The 24,825-nt window shown below is 65.1% G+C and overlaps 1 protein-coding gene across 2 annotated transcripts in view; it reads right to left on the bottom strand.

The window, feature by feature from the left end:
• The window catches only part of CDH22 (cadherin 22), a 66,522-nt gene that overhangs the window by 34,745 nt on the left and 6,952 nt on the right, over window positions 1-24,825 (bottom strand). For both annotated transcript variants that reach the window (XM_019509910.1, XM_019509909.1), the window contains exons 2-7: window positions 23,710-24,617; window positions 19,487-19,781; window positions 11,753-11,872; window positions 5,805-5,972; window positions 5,138-5,325; window positions 4,434-4,687 (exon numbers count right to left, since the gene is read on the bottom strand). In XM_019509910.1, coding sequence (XP_019365455.1) covers window positions 4,434-4,687; window positions 5,138-5,325; window positions 5,805-5,972; window positions 11,753-11,872; window positions 19,487-19,781; window positions 23,710-23,976 — 1,292 coding nt within the window. In that variant the 5' untranslated portion in view covers window positions 23,977-24,617. The remainder of the gene's footprint in view (window positions 1-4,433; window positions 4,688-5,137; window positions 5,326-5,804; window positions 5,973-11,752; window positions 11,873-19,486; window positions 19,782-23,709; window positions 24,618-24,825) is intronic.

Genomic DNA, 24,825 nt, shown 5'->3' with positions numbered 1-24,825 from the left:
GCGTGCGCTTGGCCAGGCAGCTCCTGTCGGCACCGACTGGCCTCCACCGGGGCCCGAGCCTTGCCAGGGTCTGCCTCCGTGCCCTGCCCCAGGCCCCGGTGGACGCTGCAGCCCAGGACGGCGCTTCGCTCGCCATATGGCTGCCTGCGCCTCTGGTAGCCGCCCGCCTGCTTGCTTTGTCCTCTGGTCTTTGCGGCACAAACAGAAATCTTCTTCCATCAGAATAATTGGGGAGGAAAAGCCAATTGCTGCAGAGAGAGGGGCCCCTGGGCCGGGCAGCATCTGGCATCTGCAGCCTCCGCACGCGCAGGGGCCAGGGCCGGCGTGGGGGAGTGCAGCATTGCGCCCTCCCCGACCTCTCCTCACAGGCCTAATTGTTTTGCTGCTGGGTTTATTTTCAATTGTGTCCAGCTCGGCCTTTCAGGATTGACAGTCCTTCTGCGGCGTGGCAGCGAGCGCAGGGCCTGGGCCGCTACCTTCCCTGCGAGCCGGTGTCCTCTGCCCGATTCGAGCGGGGAGGCAGGAGCACGGGCTGAGCTCGCCTCCTGCGCCCGGGCCCCGAGCCTCCCCCGAGATCCCGGCGACTCTGCTCCGCTCTCTAGTCTCTCTCCGCGCTGGACACCGGTGCCCACTCCTCACACTTGGGGGGGGTCAAACCCCACATCAGCGCTGGGAACGTGATGGACCCATATGCTCACTCTGGCAAATGAAAGCCTCCCTTCCTGGCCCCTGCTTTTGGGCTGAGGGGAGCAGCCGGGCCCTTCCGCCATCTCTCATTCCTCCCTGCACTGGAAAGAGCCAGTGAGACCCCCGTCCTGGGCCAGCGCGAGGCAGGAGGGATGGAGATGCAGCACAGACATGGGAATACGGGACGCACATCAGGCACCAGACACGGATGCAGCCACCATGTGGGCCACTGGCAGGCGGATGCCGGGGCGGTCGCACAGACAAGCAGTGGCTCCAGGCAGGGGCCCATGCCCCTGGCACACTGGGGACACCGTGGGGGTCATGGGAGGGCGGCTGGGACTCTGGCTGTGGGGCTGGAAGCCGATGGGGCTGGAAGTTTTCTCTTCATTTGATCCCAGCACTCGTTCCTGCCCAGAGCAGGGGGTCACACTGGATGATCTGTTCAGGTCCCTTCCGACCCTAGAAACCATGAAACTTCCCCCAACGCCACAGGTGCGCAGGGGGCTGCAAGGCGAGCTGCCCACGCTGCACCTACATGAGCGCAGTGCCACCAGTCCCCAGAAAAGGGTCGGCCGCGAGCACCTCAGGCCTGGGGTGCGAGCGAGCAGGAGCTGCCGATGATGCCAAGCAGACGCAGCTTTTTGGGGGACATTGGCCTCTCCAATGGGCCCTCAATCGCATTGCCCAGCGCTGAGCCCTGGCATGGGGAGGCCGTGCCAGCGGCTGCGCAGGGCCCTGGCGGGTCCGCCTGCTCCTCCTCCGGCCGAGGCCGGCGTGGCGCTCGGACGGGGATGCCGCGTGCCGCAGGCTCCGGCCCTGATTGGAATGCGGCCCTCGTCGGCCCGTCTCCGCTCTCCCTGCCACCATCGCCTGTTGTTTAGATGTTACAAGTGGCTGTTTAATTTAGCCAGCTTCTTGGTGCTCCTCATCCTCCCGAATGCCTCTCGAGCAGCCCGTTTCCTTTCTTCCCCAAGCGCAAGGAGGAACACGTTTGCTACCACGTGTGCTGGGTTTCGTTAATGGGAAGCTTTTCAAGCAGAGTGTGAAAAGCTTTTTGTTGCGTTTGTTTTTTCTCCTCTCCCTTTTGTGCGGAAGCAGGTTGTAGTGCTCACTGTGTTGTTGGAGTCTATAAAATGCCCGTGTCCAACACATGTCTCTGGATTTGGTGAATGCCAAACAAAAATATCTGTGAGAACCTTAAATCCCAAGTAGCATCTTCCCCGTGCTGATAAAGCCTGGAGCGCGCACAATCAGAGCACAGGCTCCCGCTGCCGAGAGGAAAACAAAAAGCTCCCATACCCACAGGCACACGTACACAGTTTATCAACGTATTACCCATACAATGGCGCGGCTGAGAGCAATCGCATCTGCGCGGGGAACGCGGCGCGGGAGCCAAAAGCCAACTGGAACAGAACGTTCCTTTCAAAGGTGTCCCAGCCCCAGCTTTGTCAGCGCCTGAATGAGGGACAGGACAAAGAAAAGTGCTTTCTCGTCAGATAAAGGTTTCCTGCTCGTGTCCCCGCGGCCCTTCATGCCCCCGTGGGCACGTCCAGGAGAGCTTTGTGCCCATTAACCCCAGCTCTGGTGCAGCGCCCGTGCTGCAGCCGGCAGCATCCAGCCGAGGCCCAGAGAGGCCCGAGCAGCTGCCGTCGCCGCAGAGGCCAGCGCCTGGCAGGGCCGGGCCGGACGGGGACATGCCCCTCTGCTGCGGCAGATGCCCCCGTGGCACTGGCTGTCCAGCACCGGTGCGGAGCCTGCTGCTGCATGGTGGCCCACGGGCGCTCAACATGGCCCCTGCTGCCACCAGCGCTTCCCGGAGGCCTGAGGCATGAGCTAGCTCGAGCAAGCGGCTCTGGGGCTTCCCTCTGTTCCTTTCCACGCGCCAGGATCTCTGCAGGGCGGCACGGTTCCCAGGCACAGATGGGCGCAAAGGAAACTGCCTGCGCACCTCCGCGTGGCCCACCACTCCCAGAACACGCGTCACACCAGGGCCCGAGCAGCCTTTTGCAGGCACCTGTGTGCACGGGGCCTGGCTGTAGCCACCCTGCCCTGCCCCGGAGCACACCGGATCAAGTCCCGGGCTCGAGCCAAATGGAGGTGACGACACCCCGAGATGCTCCCTCGCACCCTGGAGCTCCCCGGGCTGGGAACAGGCTGCAAGGGGAGCCCACGGGACAGGCCGTGGAGGGGGCCACGGGCACCTATGATGGCTCTTCCTGCCCGTTTGGCTAAAAATACCCCTAAGCCTTGTTAGAGGCAGCCCAGTCAGCAGGAGTTGGAAATGCTGATGAGGCCAGAGGCACCCGGGGCCGCCTCGAGGGGAGAGCGAGCCGCCCCTCCCAGCGCCCGGCTGCGGCAAGGAGAGGGGCGATGGCTGCGTCTGCACTGCTCCCGCATGCGGCCCTTGCAGACGCCGCCAAGGAAGAGACAGCCTCTTTCCTTCTCCTCCCTAGCAACAAAGGACCAGAGCTGAAGGGAATCTGCCAAGCGGTGGCAACTTGAGAGGGTTCGGTGCGGACTTCAAGGGGCCAGATCAAACCCCAGCAGGGCTGTCAGGAGGGGCTGCACTTGCCAGCAGCGCCCGCGAGAACAAAAGCTGGCTCCGCGGCCCCACCTGGGAGCAGAGCGCTTGGACGGCAAAGAGGCATGGGGCTGCCTCCCGCAGACAGACGTGGGTCACGTCCCGCCCGGGCACTGGCAGGACTTGCGAGCTGGTGCTGGCGCCGTGCGAGCGCCGGGGCTGCCCCACGCTGCACAGGGAGAGCAGGAGCAGCACCGGGACCCCATGCAGGCAGCTCGTGGGGCCAGCACCGCAATGGGAAGAGCAAGCTGGCCTCGAGCCCCAGGCTCGCCCCCGAGGCGGCTCAGGGGACGGGGACGCGGCATGCTCTGTGGCGAGAGGCGCTGCAGACAGCTGAGCGGGCGCACAGACGGACGGAGCCGCCAGGGAGCCCCGCCGGGCTCCTGAGGAGCTGTCGGCCTGGGGGCAGCTGCAGGGATGATTCCTGCCTGAGCACGCCATGGGACCCCGCTGTGAGTCTCCCTTGCTTTGCCCTCCGCCCCCAGCACCAGCCCCTGCCCGAAGCGGCACAGCCCAAGTCCCACAGGCCTGCGCCGCAGAGCGCGCTGCTCTCCCCGCAGCCCCGCGGCCTTTCAGGGTGGCTTCCCAACGCCAAGGACGTGCTCAGCGCAGCAGCTTTTCGTCCACGCTGCTCACAACTCAGGCCCGTTGGCAGAGCCACAGGGCCACTTCTGTGCCCCGAGTAATAAGAGCCTGGAAGCCCGGGAAGGGTCTGTGCAAACATGCCGCTGCCTGAACAAGGCCCCTGCCCACACGCTGGCGACTTTGGCTCCGGATCCCCCTGCCGCGCTCAGCATCTCGCTCTGGCTCAGGCCCCACGCCACCAACACATGCGGCCACCAGCAACGTCGTTCTTCCTCGTGGCCTGTCTGTCATTTCAAGTCACCTGTTGAAGCTGGCTCAGGCCCGCGGCTGCTGCCTGCCCGTCAGTCCCAAGTCTGAGCCAGCATCACCCCGATGCCCCCCTGCCGCTCACGCAGCCGTCATCTGCCAGTGACACTCCTGTCATTCACGCAGCCACAGTTGCCCCTGGCCAGGCCCTGACCACTACTCCTGTCGCTCACCTGCCAGCTGCCCACCCTGCATTGCCCACGTGCCGCCCGTGTTCCCCACGCCTGTCCCAATCACAGTGCAGGGACAGAGCCGGGAGGGGCGAGCTGCTCACCGAACAGGGCTGTTGGCGGTGTCGGGGTCCAGCGCAGTGACGACGCCCACCACGGAGCCAACGCGGGCGTCCTCCTGCACCTCCATCAGGCCGGAGGGCGGCCGGAACTCAGGGGGCTCGTCCACGTCCAGCACGGACACGCGCACGATGGTCTGGTCCCGGAAGGTGCCCAGGTCCACGAACCGTGGGTCCACGAACTTGTTGAGGGCCTCCACCACCACCGTGTGCACCCGCTTCGACTCGTAGTCCAGCGGCTGTGGTGCAACAGGCTGGTGTCAGCGGCACTGTCCCTGAGCCCACGCTCCTGCCCTGCCCCCTACAAACCCCCCGCAGGGCAGGCAGCGTGGTGGGACCCCCGGCAGCCCGTGCTCCTGCGCTGCTGGGAAGGCGCAGCCGTCGGGAGCTGCCCTGGGGGAAGGACACCCCCTGCCTCCCACCCTGCCCACTCCCACTGTGCGATGCAGACATCAGCATGCACAGGGCGGGCGCGAGCAGTTCCCGGCGGCACGGGGATCATTAATCACCTGGTGATTATTGCTACGGGAAAGGTGACTGGAAGGCAGCAGCCTTGGCAAGCCACTGCTCGCTCCCGCCTGCATCACGGGTCTGTGCAAAGCCCATGTGCTGGGCATGGTCCTCCAGTACCAGGGCTCAGCTCTCCACCGTGGGACAGCCCAGCCCATCCCTCCCTGGCCCCTGCTGACCTTCTGCACGAGGACCACGGCCTCCTGGGTGTTGCTGTCGGTGGTGACCCTAAATAGCTCCACACCCTCCTCGTCCTTGATCTGGTACATCATGTCGGTGTTCTCCCCCACGTCGGCATCCTCCGCCTTGACCCTCCCAACTGCCGTGCCCGTGGGCGCCGTCTCTGCCACACTGAACTGGTACATCTCTGCAACAGGGGAGGAGAGGGGCGGGGAGTCATGGCACCACCTGGGCTGGCCCCGAACACTCCCGACCAAGCGCTGATGGGACCTGTTTGGGACAGACAGGGCTGGGCATGGGGGGCATGAGCGGGGGTATTGTACCCATCTCTAGCTGGGGTCCCACCGGCTCCTGGGTCCCAGGGGGGTTGCCAGGGGCTAGGCCAGATGGTGCATCTCCCTGCCATGCTCACTGCAGCACTCCATCCCCTGGACTTGGCAGCGCCCCCTTGAACCCAGCACCCGGGCAGGCTGGGCCTGGCTGCAGCAGCCTAGGGTGCCTCACTCAGCCCCGGGGTTGCCAGTCTCAGCAATGTCCCATCCCCAGACCACCCTGCCAGGGGCCGTGGCTGCCCCTGCTGCAAGGACACAGACCCTGGGGGCCCAGCCTGCACTTCCCGGGGGCAGATGTGCCAGGGCCTGAAATGAGGCGCAGGGTAGCTCTTACTCTGTGGGAACCGTGGGGGGTTGTCGTTGACGTCCGTGATGACAATGGTCACGGTGGTGGATCCCGACAGGCCGCCCAGCTGCCCCGCCATGTCCGTGGCGCGGATCACCACCTCGTACCGGTCCTGCGTCTCGCGGTCCAGGTCAGCCACCGCCGTGCGGATCACGCCTGCAGGGGCAGAGGGCAGCACTGAGCCCTGCGGCTCGCTGGGTGCTCAGGTGAGCTGTGGGGGGGAAATGCAGGAGGCCTTCCCAAGGTCTGAAGCATTTCATGGTGAAAATGCTGCTCCGCCACCCCCCGCCAGGAGCCAGGAGGGGGATGGGCAGAAACGCCGTCTCTGGTGACATTTCCAGCGTGGCAGACACAGGGGACACGGCTCGGAGATGCCAAACCCTCCCCACTTCCCCTGCAGGTAGCAATTATCGCAGTGATTATCTCAGGGAGGATTTATGGTGATGTACCCCTGCCTGCCTGGGGCTGCAGCTCCCTGGCTCTCGTGGGCAGGAAGCCCCCCCATCCCCCCAGCCTGCCTGACATTCAGCTCTGCAATTACCGGGGCTCTCCAAGAGCAGCTTCCCTGCCTCCACGGGAAGGAGCCGCCTCGCTGGCCTGACCTCCAGCGGGCTCCGCTGCTCCTGCTCCTGCCCCGCCGGTGCCCTCCCTCACAGGAGTCGCACCCACCGCAGCGGCTCGCCGGCACCGAGGCAAGCCACAAGCAGGATACCCGAGAGCTCCCCTGGGCCGGACAGGGCGCTGCTTCGGTCCTATGACCTCTGGCCCAGGAACGCAGCAGGGCTGGGTCCCAGCCAGCACGGCCTGGCCCCCCGCGCCTGCCATCCGCAGGGGACTGGCTCCTACCCGGGCATCCCAGGAGCAGGCAGGGGCTGGCGCCAGCCCTGCCCCTCTCCCCTTCCAAGGCTGCGTCTGGGAACGGCACCGTCTCCTGGAAGTTTAAGCGATTCTGCTAATTAAAGGGGTCTGAAGCATTTCATGATGAAAATGATCCTTGTCAGCCTGGCAGCGACGGATGGGGAGGAGGGGAGACGCTGCGCAGGTGCTCGGCGTGGCCAGAGCGGCATTGCTGCTATTTATAGACCTCGCTGCGCCCCCGGGAGCTCCACTCTGGCCTGGGCCCTGGGCACAGCCGGCTCCCCCTGCACCAGGATGCCAGGCGCTGTCCCACGACGGCAAACCCCAGCTCCACGGGCTCCCAGCCTGCGCCCGCCTGCCCAAGAAGCCCAGCAGCAGGTGCCAGGGCAGCACCGAGGCTCCTTCGTGAACAACCAGGTGCAGAAGGTGCCTCGTGGAAGGACGCCAGGCCCCGCCGCGGCCGGAGCGGGGCTCTGCAGACAGCCCACCTGCCGGGGAATGCACCCGCAGACGAGCCAACTCCTCATGTGGCCACGGATGCAGCAGAGCAAGGGACCGACCACCCGCCATGACCTACCCGCAGCACCACCTGTCCGGACCCAGCGACTCACCCCCTCCACCTGGGCAGCCACCCTGTGTTTTCCTGGCCCCGTGGACATGGCCCTCCGCAGAGTACCACAAACCCAGCTCACCTCCCAGCCCCGCCAGCATCTGTTATGGGTGAATAATGCAGATGCAGGACGACGCTCTCCGGCGCTGGAGCCAACAGCTTCCAGCGTGAGGCAGGTGAATCGCAGAGCAGTCGCCAGGCGAGGGGACAGCCGCCATCAGCTCCGCGCCACGGAGCCACTCGCGGGCGAGATGGACGCGCCTCCCAAGAGGGCGAGCACCGTGGGCTACTCAGTTCTACGTGGGGGCAGCTGCAAGGCTGACAGATCCCAGCCCCCAGGCAGGCCACGAAGATGTGGGGCCAGCACCGTGATGGGGCACGTGGCCGCAGCACGAGCAGCTGGGCCAGTCCCAGGTGCAGAGCCCTGTCCCCGCCGCACACAGCGACTGGGGCACAGCCGCTTGCTTGCACTGACCCTGGCCCCCAGGCCGCCTGCCCAGGGGGACCAGCGCACGGCCCTGGAGGCAGGGGCAGCTGCAGGGAGGGGAGGGGAGGGCGCCCTGCGTCTGCCCCTCCCTAGCCCCACAACACACAGCAGCGCTGGATCCCAAATCCTTCCTGCCATTAAACGTTCATTTCCACTTGGCAGAGTAAACGCATCCCCAGTGCTGGGCTTCACTAAAGGGCCAGTGCCTTGGAGAGGGGCCGGGAATCTCCCACCCACACCGAGAAACCTCTGCAAGGGGCATGTCAACGTGGGTCCCTGGCGCCTGTCCCTGCCCCACTCAGCAGCACGATCCCAAGATGGCCCAGGCATCTGGCACCCCTGGGAGGAGCAGGGTCACACGTGTCAGGGCACACCTGTGAGCACTGCTGCACACACCTCGTGCTCAGCGCCGCTGACCAGGGGCCAGGCAGGAGCAGGCCCCTTTGGCTCCGGGGAAGAAGCAGATTTTTCCCCCCAGCTCTGAGGCTGCACCCGGCGGCCCCATGCCCCAGCCCAGGCTTCCCTTGCTGCCAACGCATTGGTGGCCAGGGTCTCGGCCAAGGCCGGGTCTCTGCACCGAGAGGGGAGGCTCCTGGGACTGGTCTGCTCAGACCAGCACAGCTGGACAGAGCCTGGGCCCAGCCCCTGTGGCAAGGACAGGCGCCTTCCCAGCGCTGGAGGGAGCTGCCCTGTGCACAGGGATGCTGAGCCGTCCTTGCAGACAGAGGCAGCAGAGCGAAGAGCTCACTGCATATCTGCCAGGCCACAGGGCTGGCACCAGCTGCAACTGCCGCCAGACAGCTCCACCATGCAGTGCTGCCCAGGCGCTCAGGACACCTCCCTCGCAGCCCGTGCAGAGCCACGCTAGCCGGTCGCGCACCTTCCCAGACAGCCTGACTACGTCCCCACGAGCAACTGCTCTGGCGAGCCGCGTCCTGCACCCTAGGCAGGCTGTGGTTGTGCGCTACCAGCTCTGCCCTTCTCCGCTGCTACCTCCAGCACAGCCAGGCAGCTGGCAGCAGCTGTGCAGCCCACAGCTGGTGGGAGGGGAGGAGGAGGAACGGGAGAGCCACACGCAGTCTCCACGCCTGGACCTACCAGGCAGGCCAGGGCCAGTGCTCTGGCCCCACAGACACTGCCCATGGGCACGTCCAGAGCCAACACAGCCCCACTGCGCCTGCGTGAGCCACGGGCAGGAGGCCCTGGGCATGTGCAGGCACACGCTGGGGGCTGGAGCACACACAACACAGGCTGGCGGAGGCGGCTCTTGGAAGACGCCACAGGGCTGCTGTTCTTCTGGAGGCAAGGAGAGCTTGTAAACATCAATTACGCTCTTTCTTCACATCCTCCAAGCCCACAGATGCCGGCACGGCTCAGCTGCAGCACAAGCGCTTTGTTGTGCTCCGCGCGCCCCGCATTCCAATGCGCGCGGCAGAGACGGGCTGAGCGATGCGGCACGCCCCATGGGGACGCAGGCGTGCACGCGCCCCCCGCCGCCACCCGCCACGCTCCCTGCCAGCACAGGCAGCCTGCACCCCGCGGCTGGCAGAGGGGCTGCCCACCTCGCTCAAGGCAGGACCCGTGTGCTAGGTGCTGCTGTGCACGCAGCAAAACCCCGGCCCCTCCCAGATCCTTCCAGCAGCCAGAGGAGCTGGCTGCCCAGCCAGTGCACCAGCCATGTCCTGCCTCTCTCCGTGCCCCCACATTGCTCTCATGCTGGTATGGAGAGAGGGAGCCAGACACAGGAGAGGGAGGCAGGGCAGGGGCTGGCACCTGGGCTGGGAAGATGCGTGCACAGAGCGTGCCGCACAGCTGCCCGCATGGGGGCGGGAGGGAGCCCAGTGGAGGCTGATCACAGCCAGAGGGAAGGTGCGTTGTTCTTCATCCCATGTTATCAGCAACAGCATGTGCCAGGCTTTTATGGATCTTTTTATGACCATTAATAACAGCAGTGGCTCTGCGCATTACGCTGCAGCTACGGGCAATTAAACCTTGCGCTCAGGGTAGATGCAGGGCCTCTGCAGGGGTCAGGGTGGGCTCCCGGCCGCAGCACTGCACAGGGAGGCGCTTGCCCTCCTCCGCAGCCCACGGCCGTGGCCACAGCTGGAGAACAGCTCCGGGGCAGGGGGACGTGGCTCCAATGTAGCGCCGCCGACCCCACGTCCCCCACCACAGACGTATCCTGCGCAGGCTGCGACTCCATCTCTGGGGACGGGGGATGCCCGTGGTGCTCTGCGACTATGCTGGCAGCCGAAGTGGGATCACAGCTGGGCACACGACACGGCACGGCACGGCACATCTCCACAGTCCTGGAGCCAGCAGCTCGCCGAGGGCCATCAGCAGCCTTCGGCCACTAGCCCGTGTGCCTGAAGTGCCAGCTCAGAGCAGCCCCTCTGGAGAGGGCACCTGTTCTTCCAGCAGCATCAGTGCCTGGAGAAGAGCCAGCCCAACCTCTTTGCAGCGCAGCATCGAGCAGGAGGGTTTCAGGGCCACGCAGTCAAATCCCAGGAGCTTGGAGTCCCAGAGCAGCTCCACGGTGGGCCCTGGCCAGGAGCACCCTCCCGGGATGCAAGGCAGGAGCCAGAGCGCCGGTGTGCCCCGAGCTCCAGGGCTCTGCGCTCTCCATCCTACGCTCGCGTCTCCAGGGGCCCAATCCTGGGCCTCTGCTCAAGGCTGTACCCAGCCCTTACTCAGGCCAAGCCCCCCCAGCACCCATGCGAGTCCCACCTGCATGCAGGAGGGGCAAGGAGCTGCCTCTGGACAGCAGCCCCCCTCCCAGCCCCACCAGGGAGGGGTGAAAAGCACTCGTACGCGGTGCTGACAGCGCAGGAAGGGCACCGGAGCCGGCTGGGACAGGAGCCGGGGAGGCAGCTGTGCCTCCTCCTGCTGCAGGACAGCCTCCCCCACGGCCTCCATCCACAGAAGAGAAGGGCCACTGCGCCCGTCTGGCCTCACTCGTGCCCATCCACCACTGGCAGCTCCCACGAGCTGCTTGGGGGGCACCAGGTGCGCCCCCCCAGCCCCAGGTTTCAGAAGCTACGTGCCTTGGCACAAGCACGTGCACACACGCATGCATGCACACCCTAGCTCTTACAACTGTGTGCACACGACAGGCAGCCTGCTCTCATTGCTCAGCAACAGCAGAACAGCTCTGGTTCAAACCTGCACAAGCTGCCTCCCCGGGGCCCAGAGCCGCACGGAGAAATGTCAGCCTGACAGGAGGTGACTGCACAATCGACTCGCGGGAACCAGTCATCCCAGCCCGCGCCACAGCATCCGCGTGGCACGGCCCCATCCAGGGCCCCAGCCCCTTGCCGCAGGACCCGCTGGGGAGGGGAGCCGGGCGTGCCGGGCCCAGCCGCGTGCTGCCAGGACACAGTGCTCCTGCCGATGCTCGATAAATTCCTGGTGCTTCACTACACACCCTGTGCCTTCAACCTCTGATTAAGACTAAAGCCTCTTCCCTCCCCTGCAAGCGAGGCTGCAGTTAAAGGTAACGAGCGGCCTGGCCGTGAGGGCAGGAGAACACACGCCCCAACAAGGCACTGCTCGGCGCCGAGCCGTCAGCGCATCATCTGCTCAGGATTTACAGCCGGCCCATTTTACAACGGCTCCATTACCAGTTATTAAGGAACGGAGTAGCTTCTCCTGCGCGTTCGTTAAATATTAATAGAACATTTATAAACCGATCCTTAATTTAAAGTGTTACCTTTAATCAAAGCCCTGGTGATAACAACACAGCCTTTGGTAGAGCCCCTCCGGTAGCATTTAAGCTTCTCACATGGAAAGCTCGGCGCGCCTGTGGGCAGGCTGCTGCACTGGGCCCCGCGCCGGCCGGAGCAGCCGATGCTGGCGGCGCTGAGCAGGCCCCCCCCCGAGCGCTGCCCGGTCAGCTGCCCCGACCCCCAGGCTCTGCGGACCAGCCACTGCACCCGTGCCTGGCCCCAGGAGACCAAGTCCCCTTGCCCGGCGGGCACTAACCTGTCTTGCTGTCCACCGTGAAGTGCTGCTCGCCGTCCAGCACGCTGTACACCACCCTGGCACTGCTGCCATACGTGGGGTCATCGGCGTCCGAGGCCATCACCTGCATCACAGACGTACCTGGGCCGGGGAGACAAAGCAGCGGGATGAGCGTGAGCAAGCTGGGCCGAGGGACACGGGCTGCAGGACCGTGCACAGCGCTGACAGCTAGCAGGGACAGCACCCCTTCCTCAGGGGAGTAGGATGGGATGGATGCTGCTGTCTTGGGAGGAGCTGCTGGGAGGGCATCGCTCGAGCCTCGGTGTCTGTGGGGCTGGGGACAGGACACGCTGCCCTGGGGAGGGGAGCATCTGCCTGGGGAGGGGCTGGGAGGTCTGCACGGTGCCCAGGGGCAGGGACATCACAGCCCGGCTGCCCCTTCAGGTACTACCAAAGGGCAGTCTCCCCTGGAGATAAGCCCCCCGTGCGTGGCTACATGGGGGTGGCCGAGCCCGGGGCGGTCACGGCAGCACCAAGCTCCCTCTGCCGCAGCTTGCACAGAGGCTGGGGGCCATTGCAGACGCCCCCCCTCCCCGAGGCCTAGACACAGCAGCACGTCCTCATGCTCCACACGTAGCAGGGCAGGAGCAGTATAAATTGGATAAAAGTCCATCAAACGGCTGCAATTAAGTTATTGATTTTCAACGCTGCCTCATTAAACAGGGTGCTTCGCACCGACTGTCCCTGTGATGGCTCTAATTTGACATCATGTTCAATTTGACAAAGGCAGGACCCTGGACGTGAGCTGGGGCGGGGATGGAGGAGGCAGAGCCAGGCAGGGGCTGGGGGAGGCGGGAGGAGCAGCCGATTCCCCTGCACCAGGAAGATGGCACAGCCATACCACGAGGCCACGCAGCAGCGTCGGACTGCCGACAGACCCTCCCCACCGACGCCAGGCACCACGGTGGCAGCGCCAGCCCGCACGGCAGGCTGGGGCCCAGCTCAGGATGGGACGTGCTGATCACGGGAGGCATTCGCCTTCGGGCAGCGCCCGGGGCCGAGGAGCTCACTGCCTCGGGCTACAAAGCTCAGACCAGGCTGGGCCACGAGAGCAGGCACTGCGGGGGGCCCTGCACACCCGCCAGCTGGAGTGGCCTGTTTCGGCTCTGCTGCGTGCCCGCGGCTCCCTGCCAGGCCTATCCAGAGCCGGAGGCAAGGCTAGCTCGCTGCCTGGCGTCGGTGGGGAGGGTCTGTCGGCTGGCACTGGGCTGCCCCTTGCCCTCCCCCTCCACTCCACCTGGCCCCCAGCCACTGCCCGACATGAGCCTGGCACCTGCAACGCGCTCCCCACCCCCTGCTCAAGGCGAGGGCTCAGGAGCACTGCTGCTCCGTGCGTGACAGACAGGCCTGGATCATAAAGGAGGAATCTCCCCGTTTGGACATGGCGGGTGCTGGAGGGCAACGGGCAGCAAACCCGACGGAAGAAGTGCGGCACAGCCGCGAGACCTGGAACGGTTGCCAAACAACCAGGCCGATGCTCCCAGGGTCCCCAGCTCTGTGCCCTTCTCCGCCCCTTGCGCCCACGCCTGGTGCGCAGCCACCGAGGGCCCCCAGGCCAGGGGCAGCATCAACCCCCATTGCAGGTCTGGGGACAGAGACAGCCCCTGCCGCTGGTGGGGAGTATGCAGCGCAGAGGACCGGGCTCCTGGCCCCACCCCGGCCAGACCCCCACCGCAGTGCCGGGAGGAGGACCCAGGAGTCCTGGCTCCCGTCCCTCACTGCCGGCATCAGGCCCCCCGCCCGGAGGCAGGCGAGCCCGCAGCGAGGACAGCGTGTACCTTCCTTCGTTGACTGAGTTTCCTGGCATCTGCCTTCGCCATAAAAGATACAATAAATAAAACCCAAACATCCATCACCTGCAGCAGCGCGGGCCCCACAACCAGGAATCCTGCGCTCGCGTCCGCAGAGATAATTAGCCACGTAAAATGAGCTCAGGGCGTGAGCCCCTCCCTCGCCGCTGGCCCCATCTACATAACGGTTAATGGCTCAGGCACAACCTCCCTGACTCTCTCTGGCTGCAAGGGTGAGACGTGCTGTGGCCGATGGAGCAGGAGCTGCCCTGCCCCTGCGGAGCCTGGACGGATGGATCGGACCACGCACAGCCTGAGCCGGCTCCGCCGGGGTTCACCCCACTCCTGCAAGACCCCTGAGCGTGAGCAGGGGTCCAAGCAGCCCTCGGCCCCGGCAGGGATGCTCAGGAGGGGCAGCGCGGGCTGCAGGAGGGAGAGGATTCAGCCCCTGACGTGGCTGATTCCTGCTCCGGGTGGTGGGCGCCAGACCCCTGCTCAGCACCCAGGGGTGGGGAAAGATCCTGGGGGGGGTAAGCAGCATGCCCCCCCAAAGGATCCCCCCACCACCACCACTGCTGCAGAGCCGGCAAGGCCGCGGGTCAGCTCCATGCCTGCTTCCGGCCGCGCGCACCCCTCAGCGGCTGCAGCAGATCCGCAGTGGCCCTGGCTGAACTACCCCACCCCGGAGCAGCACAGAGGGGGTCCTGGGGCCCAGGGGCAAGAAGCCAACCAGGCCCTGCCCCACGGCCGAGTCCTGCAGCCCCCTCAGCCCAGGCCCACGTGCACACCAGCTGCTTCGCTCAGTGCATTAGACAGTCTGAGCCCCCGTCCCCGGGGACTGCTTAGCCGCGGCTCCGACAGAGGATCTGGTTGATGGGAAGCCTCTGCCTTTGCACAGCGCTTGTCCGGAGACATTAGCGAGCTCCTCTCCTGCCCGCCAGGGAACGCGGCGTGGAGAGCGGGGCTGTGTGGGACCGGTGGCATGGGGCAGGCCTCCACTTCTGCCCCGCTGTGCTGCAAGCACGGCCCCTCGCTCGGCGCTGCTGGGGTCCAGCACAGGGTCCCTGCCAGCAGCAGTGCCCACTGCCCCGGTAGGCACCTGCTACACCAGGGCCACGCTGGAGAAGGGGCTGAGAGGCCGACCCTTGGTGCCCCAGGGCAGGGCTGAGCACCAGTCGGGGCCCAGCCCAGCCCAGCCCAGCTGCCAGGAGCGGCTCCCGCTCTGCGAGGTGCTGGCATGGAGAGGAGACGCTGTCTAGGCCACCTGCCCCAGCTACCACGCATCGTCCCCTCCTGCCCCGCGCCTCAGGGCATCTCAGCACAGGCTGCTGCACAGCCCCTGCCCCTGCCCCTGCCCCGAGGGGCCACAGCAGGGCCTGCGCTGCCCCAGGGCTCGGCCCCACCTCCCTGCCACTCACCTGGGGAAAATTCCCTCTCGGTGCCCCTGGGACCTTGTTATCCACGCTGCTCTGGGCCTGCTGCGCCCGCTCCAGCCGTGCTCAGCTATGATGCACGTCGCCAGGCAAACGCAGCCTGCTCGGATGTGGGGGGAAAAGGGGCCTAGGCGCCCGCCTACCCCATCCCTGCCTGGGGCGCTCTCCTCCAGGCAGCAACAGGCTGGGGAAACCCTCTCTGGCCTCCTGCACGCCAGGGCTGGGTGCCCCGGAGCACGTCCATGCTGCCGTTGGGAAGGGAACCCGAGCCGAGCTGTGCCTGGTCCCGGCAGGGAGCCGTGACTTTGTGCAAGCACTGGCACCGACAGCACCCATCAACCAGGGGCAAACAGGCAGGAACCTGCCCGGCTGCAGCTGGGCCTGGAAAAACACGGGGCTAATGAAACCTGGCAGGGACGGCCAAGCCCTCGCTGATACACGGTGGGATGAGGACTTCTGCTAGGCCCAGCGGCATCCTGGGCAGCGCAGCCCGCGGGCAGGCAGAGCCCGGCACAGCCAGCGCCGGGGGTGGGAAACTTGCACCAGTGCAGCAGGGAGCCACAGGGTCCAGCCCTGGACTCTGCTCAGGACGGCCGCAGCGTGCAGCGGGTCCTGGAGCTGCAGCCACACCGTGACCCCGGAGCCGGGCTGGCATTAGCCCACCAGCGCTGCGGACGGCTGACACGTGGGTCCCCGGCCCCGGCTGCCTCCAGCCTTGGCTCGCATTTCAAGCGCTTGGTATTAAAAATTAAAACCCACCTGTCGGATTGCCTGTAAACGCTCTGATTACACATTAAACAAATCCCTTTCCTCTGCTTCCAGTGGGGAGATTAAGTGATCCCTCCCGGCAATCAGTGCTGGTGCTGAGTCGGGGCTTGACCCCGTGCTTTCTTTCTGTGCCACCAAATTGCCTCTAGTCTGGACTGCCGAGCCTCACTGCGCTGGGGCAGGGGAGCTGCGGGCCCTGCTGATGGCGCATGCCTTGCACCCTGGGCCCCGGAGCCGCCCTGCAGCCCCCGCGCCAGGACCGGGCCCCTGCGCGCCGGCCTCGCACCAGACGGCAGCATGGGCAGGGCTCGGGCCTGGCCTGGGAGCCGCTGGCAGCTGCTCGCACCCCAGGGAGCCGGGGAACGGTGCTGTGATGCAAAGGATTTGAGAGCCTGCTGTCAGGAGGGGAAGTGCCTGCGGCTCCCGGGTGCTCGGCCAGCCGCCCGCGGTCTGTCCTGATGCCTCCGTACAAGCCCGTCTCCCCCCTGGGCCCGCCCTGCCTGGCTCCGGCCCCGGCTCTGGCTCCACCAGCCTTACCTGGGACCAGAGCAGCCCTCCGCTCTCCGGAGGCCCTGGCGGGACACCTGCCGCAGGACGTCCCGGCCAGGACCAGGGGCAGGATCGGATCCGGTTCTGGCCCCAGGCGCGGGTCTGAGCCCCACTCAGCTCCGCTCCGCTCCGGCAGCAACGCCACGAGCGACAGTGCTCCAGCCTGCACCATCGACCTGCCCCCCCATCGAGACGGGCGCAGGGTGCCAGGGCAGCCTCGGAGCCGCAGCAGCCCCAGGGGGTCCAGGGCCTGCCCAGCCCTCCGCCTCGGTCCCCGCCCCGCGGACACGGGCAGGGAAGCCCCAGCTCTCCCGGGCTCAGCCCAGCACATGCCTGCCTCTGCGGGCCCCAGGGCAGGAGGAGAAGGGCTGCATGTGGCCAAGGCTCCCAGCTCCTCTCTGGCACTCTCCTCTTGCTCCCTGCTGGTTTGAATTTCCTAATAGATCCTGGGAACGTGGATGCCTTTCCCCCCCCGTTAGTCCTCCTTCGTTATGCAAACACTGGCCTTTGATCTGCTCCCTTTACTTTAGTCTCCTCTGTGTCCAGGACAGGCCGTTTGTGGCCTGGGCGTGGAGCTGGGCTGGGTGCGGAGCTGGCAAAGCAGCGAGCTCCCACCAGGATGACCCTCCCCATGCTCAGCACCACTGTGCAATGCAGCCCTGCGGGCACAGACAGCGCCCAGCAGCTCCACGCCGTCCCGCGGACGACCCTGCCATGACGGGACCTCCAAGCAAGCAGCTCGCAGGCACCGAGTGGGTGCGGGCGCCCATAGGTCTGGGGGCAGCGCTGGCTCCCAGGCCTGGGCTCGTTCCTGGCTCGTTGGTGCTGCTCCGAACACTTCTCCCCACTTTCAAGTTCTGAGCACTTTAATTTGCAGGAATCGCCTGCTTTCATGTTGCGGCACCACGCGTCTCCCTGCCTCTGATCTCCGATTTTGCACAGACACGTCTCCTTTGATACGTCTTGCTCGCATCAGCCTCTGATCAGGCAGCTCCATAATTGTGAGTGATTTTCAAAGCAGCCGGAGCCGCGTCTGGAGCATGGAGTCGCCAGTCCCCTCCCTTCCTAAAAGTTGTTCAAGCAAAATAAATTAATCTAATTCCTCACAGCCCTTCAGGAGCAGGACGGCTCTGGTGCTGCTGTGGGTGCCAGCGCCCCGGCTGGCGGCACGGCCACGGATGGGGAGAGGCCTCGTTGTGGGGCGCCAGGCAGCTCGGGGTGCCAGGAAGTTCCCAGAGCAGCTCCCCTGGTCTGATGACTCCTGTGAAGATGCCAGAGGCTGTTGCGCAGCTCCTTGACAAGCCAGCTAACGAACAGGCTGCATTTGCTATATCCAGAAAGAGCCCCGCATGCCATCCTGCATGGGGCTGAGACTGCGCTGCCCCCACCGGCTGCGTGCCCCTGCCCGTGCTGCCCCTGCGGGCGCTCACGATGCCACGGCCCAGACCCCTTTTCTAGCATGCATGAGCCTCTGCCCATGGCAGACCTGCAGAGAGCGGCGCTGGCCCCTCTGCCGCCGGGGCAGGGCCGCCAGCAGCCCCCTGCCCTCTGGCATCAGCGAGGCTCAGGGACGCTGCCTCCTTGCAGGGCCTCTGGGCCTTCCCAGCTCCACCGCTCCACCGGCTGCAGCTCCTCCCGCACTTCCGCGCACCTGTCACTCTTCCCCCTTTCATCCGCTGCCGACTCCCGGAGGGACCTGCCTTATCGTTTGATGTCAGTCAGTCTTTTGCAGGCTCTGTCTTGTGCCTTGATGCAGCCTTTGGAGAGCACTGATTTACAGCTCCCGGCTGCAGCGCCAGTGCATGCGCTCCACCTGCTCGCCCCACACTGGCGGCTACCTCGGTGAGCACGGGGTGCCTGGCCCGGACAGGGAGCCGCATGGCACCCCAAGCAGGAGCCCGAGGGGTCAGACAGCAAGAAACCACGGCTGGATCCGGGGGCCTCCAGCTGTGCTGGGTAACGAGGCAGAACATCTCACAGCCCCAGGCAGGGAACGAGGGCAGCCACGTGCAGCACCCATCAGCTGGGGGCCCCCCAGGCCACGGGTGCTTCTGCACTGGGACTGGAGATGGAAGGTGACTTGGGCGCTAGCTGAAGCCTGTGGACAGGGAACACAGCTGCACCCCTTGCTTAGCCCTGGAGACACGTAGGCATCATGGAAGGATTGCCCGCACCCAGACAACCATCACTTCTGTGCCACAGAGCCAAGGCCAGGGGGCAGGAATGGGATGGGTTTGTGCATCAGACAAGACAGATGTGCATGAGGTGGACAGAAGGGAGGGCGATCCAGGGCCGTGCCACCCCAGCAGCGATGGCCTGCTCCAGTGCATGTCGCAGGGGCTGCAGAGGGGGTGGCACGGGGAGCCCAGGGCTGGAAGAGCACGACCACAGTGCACAAGAGAACTTGCACGTGTGAGCACCGTGTGTGGCCAGGCCACTCTGCTGGCTCGGGGCAACAGGCTGGGGTCAGCCCTCCACCCCCAGGCACCCACAGGAAGCCGGGAGGGCTGCAAAGTGCAGGGCAGGGACACCAGGCACAGGAAACAACCAGCAACTCTGCCCACCCTGGCTCTGCTCTCAGCCCCCAGGCGAGGGGTGGTGGGAGGACACCCCAGCTCAGCACCTGGCCCGCTCCACAGTCAGCTGCTTGCCAAGGTGAGAAAGGCCGTGAGGAGCCAGCGTGCTGGGGCTGCACAGGCTGGGAGAGCCCAGCCCAGGATGGACGGGTGCTCGGCAGATGCCGGCGGCACATGCAGATGGGCAGAGATGAGCCGGGGAGCGCAGGCACTTGCCAGACATATGCGGCTGGGGCAGAGCGAGACACTGTCCCCGCAGCTGCCACTGTCTCCTCCATGCGCCACGGGCAAGGGCCCAGGGCCTGCTCCTGCAAGCCTGCCCCGAGACCCGCGCAGCGCTGCTGGAGCAGAGCCAGCATCCGGCGCAGCCGTCCCCCGTGCCAGGCCGCCAAGCTGAGCTGCGCGCCGGGCCCCAGCCAGCGCTCAGCACGGAGGATTTATTTACTTGTTTTCCTGACGACGCCTTATTTATTCTCCCTTCCTGGCTCCCCCTAGCTCCGGTCGCGGCTGGAATCCCCAGGATTTACGGCCGGCCATGGCGCCGTACCCGAGACACGCAGCGCAGCAGCGGGGACATACCTATGGGCGACAGCTCGGCCACGCTGCCGATGTAGGGCCCCTCCAGGAAGCGGGGCTCGCTGTCATTGATGTCCTGCACCTTGATGATGAACTCGGACTCGGGCTCCAGCAGCTGGTCGGTTTGGCGGTCCCGGGCCTGAGCCCGCAGCGTGTAAAACGTCTTCTGCTCCCGGTCCAGACGCTCGGTAGCATGGATGTCGCCCGTGACCTCGTCGATGAGGAAGATGGTGCCTGCGCCTTCCCCGGAGATTGTGTACTTGATGGAGCCGTCCCCCTCGTCTGAGTCCGAGTGGATCTGCCAAGGGAGGAGCGGAGGGAGAGGGTTAGCGCAGGCCCGAGCCCCACTTGCTGCTCCCACCCAGGAGCCCCTGGCTGCACAGAGCCAGAGGCAAGGGCAGTGCCACGCAGAGAGCAGTGCCCAGGCTTAGGCACAACCTCCCGCTCTGGCCCGGTGCCACACCGACGCGACGTGCCGCACGCACCCAGCCCCTGCCCATCCTCACGCAGGCCAGCCGGGCTCGGGCACACAAACACCACCCTAGAGAGGGTCGAACCCAGTCCCTGCCACCGACTTGCTGCGCAGCCTCCGCCCAGCCACCAAACAAGTCACGCAGATCAGCCCACGTGGCTCAAGCTGGACGAGCACCAAGAGCGCAATACGACAGGTACCGGGGGATGGAGATGGGGCGCAGCACCAGTCCCCTCAGGCCCCTTTGTGCTGCACCAGACCCCCACCAGCTCGCTGCCCCTGGGCCCGCTACACCAGGGCGCAGGCGCTGTCTCTCTCTGCCGGCACCGCTCCAGCTCTCGCCTGCTTCGTGGGCAGCCTGTGCTGCCGGAGCCGCTCTGCCCTCCACCCGGGAGCTCGTAAACACGCCGCACGTCAAGCACAGACTACCCGGCCTGGCTGCGGCCGGCAAGAAACGGAGCAGCTTGCCCGGCGTTCAGAGCGAAAAACAGCCCCTGGGGAAGCTGCTTTTGTGGCCAACGATTTCCTCTTCATTTTCTAATTAAGACAATATTTGAAACAAGGGAGGGAAAGGGTAAACAGCAGCTCCCCGCAGAACTGGCGCTGCCTGGAATCCAGGCCAGGCGGCCGGAGATAATTTTATTGGTGGCATTAAACTGAGTTATGAGGTTTTTACAATCCAGCCACTTATGAGAAATCTATTAACAGTAACTGGACAGGCAGAATGCATCTCTACGGAGAGCAGCGTGGGCATTAATTGGGACCATCCATAACGGGACAGGCCCCCGGAAAGGTTTCATCAGACGCCTTCATTTACTCCCTACAATTTCTGCTGAGAATCAGCAAAGTTGCCAAAAAAAAAAGAGCCGTCCATTAATCGGCTAATGAAATATGAAAATGTTTATGGGCCATTCAATCTTCCAAACTGCAGTTCTATAATCCACCTTTCAGACACACAGCTCCACCAGCAAGAATTTATACCAGAGCTGCCTCTTTTTACGACGCCTTCATTATATTTGTCTTGTTAGATACAGTTTATATATTTATTTATTTCATGAGTGAGGTGCCCACACATTAGACAATTCAGTGCCTTTTACACATCATCTGTATATTACCGCTCGCTTCAAAATACTTGCCCAGTGCCAGGAGGTGCATCCGCCTGCCTGCCATCACCTAGGAAATGCAACCGCCCACCAGAAACAACCCCTGCCTGCCCGTGACTGCGCAGAGAGGACACCCTGAGCCCTTTTCTAGCACAGCCTAAGTCCCGTCACTCAGGGGCGGCCCTGCACCCTGGGCATCCCCCCCACCGCTGCAGCAGCACGGCCCCTTGGTCCTATCGCCTCTGGGCGGCCAGCGCAGGGGCTGGTCCACGTCCCCACTGATGCCACCAGCCAGCTCAGGCTCAATCACGGGCACAGGAGGCCCTGCCTGCCCGGCCAGGAGCCGGCCACAGCCATCAGCACATCCCTGTCACGAGGGCCACCACCCCGGAGCAGCCACCAGCAAACCCACAAACCAGAGCTGGGAAGGGAAGCAGAGCCTGCACCCCAGGGGCTCGGAGACTGATTTGTCAGGGAAAATCAAATGCTCAATCTGCAGCGTCTGGCCCCACTGCTCCTGATGTGGAGGGTGGGGAGCCGCAGGGCACCAGGCCAGGGCACGCCCAGGCATGTGCTGTGCTAGGAAGGGGTGCTGGCGTTGGTGCCTGGGCCCAGGGTGCAGGCAGGTGCCCTGGGCAGACAGATGGCGCGGCCAACAGGCTGGCGCAGGGGGAGGCACAGAGCACCCACAGCCGGACTGCAGAAATGCCACGAGCCACGAGCCCTGCACCACGATCCCTGCGCCCCATTGCACACGCTCCCCGGATTGCTCCTGCCTTGCACAGTTGCTGGAGGGACTCGGCAGAGCACCGGAGGGGTGGACGGCACCGGCACAGGGCACGTCTGCCTCTGGCTGTGCCACTGCCTCCTGCCCACCTCCGCTCTCGCCCCCCTTGCACCCGGGACACCCAGGGCTGCGTGCCCAGGAGATGGGCAGGATCCAGGGCCAGTATCAGCCCCTCTACCGAGGGACCAGGCAGACACGTCTGGGCAACGTCATGCAAGGGCCCCTGGCAAGCAGACAAGAACCTTTCACCGGTTCCGTCTGTTAAAGAGGGAAATTGTTTCCCTGCCCAAAAGGGCTAAAAACAGGGATTTTACGAGGCCATTAATTACTTCCTACTAATTAAATCAAAATTAAATGTGAACAGAGGTGCATTTTCCTTATGAAAAGCGATTAAGCAGAAAGCACAGATACACAAATAAAACATGACGCTGGGACTGAGGAAGAAAGAAAATCAAATAAAAACTGGCCCATAATGAAGGCGCACTCTCTGTTTGCTCCAACTCATAAAGCCCGAGTTCATCAATTTTCTTTAAATATTAGCAACTTAATTAAATCTGCTTTTTTCCCTTTAATCCCCATCTCTATCTAAAATAGATCTGTCCACATGCAGAAGTTTGGAGCTAGTGCTGACCCCATAATTCTATTTAAAAAACCCAAAGAAATCCACATCAAACTGACAGCGGCCTCAGGGGAAATTACAGTTCAGAAAAAGGATTAGCCAAAGAGCCCAGATTGTATGGAAATGTTATTGGACCTCCAAAGAGCCCCGGCAGCGGCGGAAGGGGCACCGCAGGGCTGTGCCTTCCCGGCAGGGGGTGCCAGCGGGACCGGAGCAAGTGCCTCGGCCACAGGAAAGCTCCCAGCTGAGCCGCTCCACAAGGTGTGGGGCCAAGGCACTGCCCACGAGAAGCTCGCAGCCCTCCAGGGTGCGGCAGGGGCAATGCAGGCGCCTGCGGCAGGGGGTTCCCGGCCACCCCAGCCCGGGCTCTCCCTGGAGGGGCGCAGAGGGGAATGGGCAGGAGAGGTTCCCAGTGATTACAGCCCCAGCCTGGAGCAGGGGGAGAGCAGGCTGCCCCTGGCCCCCAGCCCCTCCTGCACAGGCACCGCAGCGTGGGGGCAGGAGGCCTGTCTGTGGGGCGCTGATCCAGGCGTCCCCTGCCCAGGGCTCCCCCAGCAGGAGCTGCGGCATGCCCCACAGGGGTGACAGCCATGCCGTGCCAGCTGCGCCCACCTCTCGGAGCAGTGCTGACCAGGAGCGGCTGCGCGCGGCTCGGCTGTTTGCTCTGGGCTGGCAGGCGACACGGCGAGCGATGTGGAAAGGGGCTGTAAAATGGGTTAGTTTAGGTTCCCGGGTTCATTTTGGAAATGAGGCTGTTGCTAGGCTACCTCTGGAATTTGACAAGGCCTGATGCTTCGAGTCACTCCCCGGGGGAGCTGTGAATTAACTGTAACTGCAGCGAGCGCTGCCGTGGAGGAGCACGGCTCTGCCGGCGGCTGCGGTGGTTTCTCGCCAGCCTTGGCCCCGCCACGCGTCCCTGAGCAAGCAGGCACACGGCCCCGGCCTCCTCCGCAAGGGGGGCGGCAAGGCTGTAGCCTCCGCGCTGGGCCTGGCTGAGCCCCCACGGGGGCTCGGGACATCGGTGTGGCCAGAACGAGCCCGCGTGCCCGCAGGGCCCACGCCATCCCCACTGCCACGGGCTTCAGGACGGGCTGCCCACAGCCTTCGGGCCAGCGGTCCCGCTGAACGGCTGAGAGCCGTCCCCAGCACATGGCTGTGCTTCGGGCACCTCCCCGCTGGCCGGCCCCAGCCCTTCCCCAGCCCCGGGCAGCCCGGCGGGGCAGGCAGGCACCCCCGTCACTTTACCTTCCCCACGTACAGCGGCTCCGTGCCCGTGTACTCCTCGACCACGAAGAACTGGTTCCACACCCAGCCACGCTTCACGCGGCCGCCCACCAGCAGCACGTTGTCCCCCACGGGCTCCAGGCCAGGGCTCGCTGCGTCCGCGTGCACGGCCAGGGCCCTCGGCCGCTCCAGGGCACAGAGCAGAAGCGACAGGGTCCACGAGAAGCCCAAGAGCCCCATCCCCTGGGCAGCAGCATGGAGTGGGGCTGGCAGACAGGACGCCGGCATCCTCTGGGTGCCACCACGGTGGGTCTCGCCAGCCCGCAGAGGGTCTCTGTGCCCACCGGAACCCTGCTGCGGCAGCCAGACCCCTCGCGACCCCGGCGGGCCAGGAGTCACATGTCGGCCCTCAGGGCCCCGCTGCGGACAGCGACGAGCAGTCCCGGGCCAGCCCCGCGCAGGCTCCGTGCCCGGAGACAGAAGGTGTTAGCGGCTGCCCGTGGCACTGGATCTGCCGGGCAGGCTGCTGGCAGCAGCCGTGCTGCCTCGGGGGCTGGAGTCCGGACGCCGGCTGGGCCCCCTCTCCACTCCCCACGCACGAGGTCCCTCAGCACGCAGCGGCAGGGGCACGGCCGTCTGCCAGGACCCGAGGCATCTGCGCCGGGAGCTCGCAGGAAGGTGGGGCGAGCATCTCGGCACAAAGTCCCGTGAGGGAGGCGCTGGCCGTGGCGGCACGGGAGCCCCTGGATCCAGGAGCAGGCCCAGTGCACGCACTGCACTCAGCGTGAGGGCGTTTGTAATTCTCGTTTTTGCGGCTGTTGTTCTCCTGGCTCCGGCGAAGGCTCCTTGGCCCACAGGCTGCCAGTCACCTCCATCCTCTGCCGGGTCATGCGAGCGAGTGCAAGGCAGCCAGCAGCATCTCCGGGAGCCTGAAAAGGGCCAAGATGTTAGCGATGGTGCAGGAACAGGGCCCGCATTCCCCCATGGGGCAACAGGCCCTGTGGGGCTGCCACCCCCGGGCCATGAATGGGAGCCCAGTGTGGCGGGTGCAGAGATCCCACCTCAGGAACACAGCTGGGTATTCGTATCCCTCCGCTGTTTCCACCACGTGAGGCGGGCCAGTAGGGGGTGCTCCTG

Source organism: Gavialis gangeticus, unplaced genomic scaffold (assembly GCF_001723915.1).
Source record: "Gavialis gangeticus isolate Ggan-Ray unplaced genomic scaffold, GavGan_comp1, whole genome shotgun sequence".
Classification (NCBI taxonomy): Eukaryota; Metazoa; Chordata; order Crocodylia; family Gavialidae; genus Gavialis; species Gavialis gangeticus.
The sequence above is the reverse complement of the archived record's forward strand: the minus strand, read 5'-3'. Positions and strand labels throughout refer to the sequence as shown.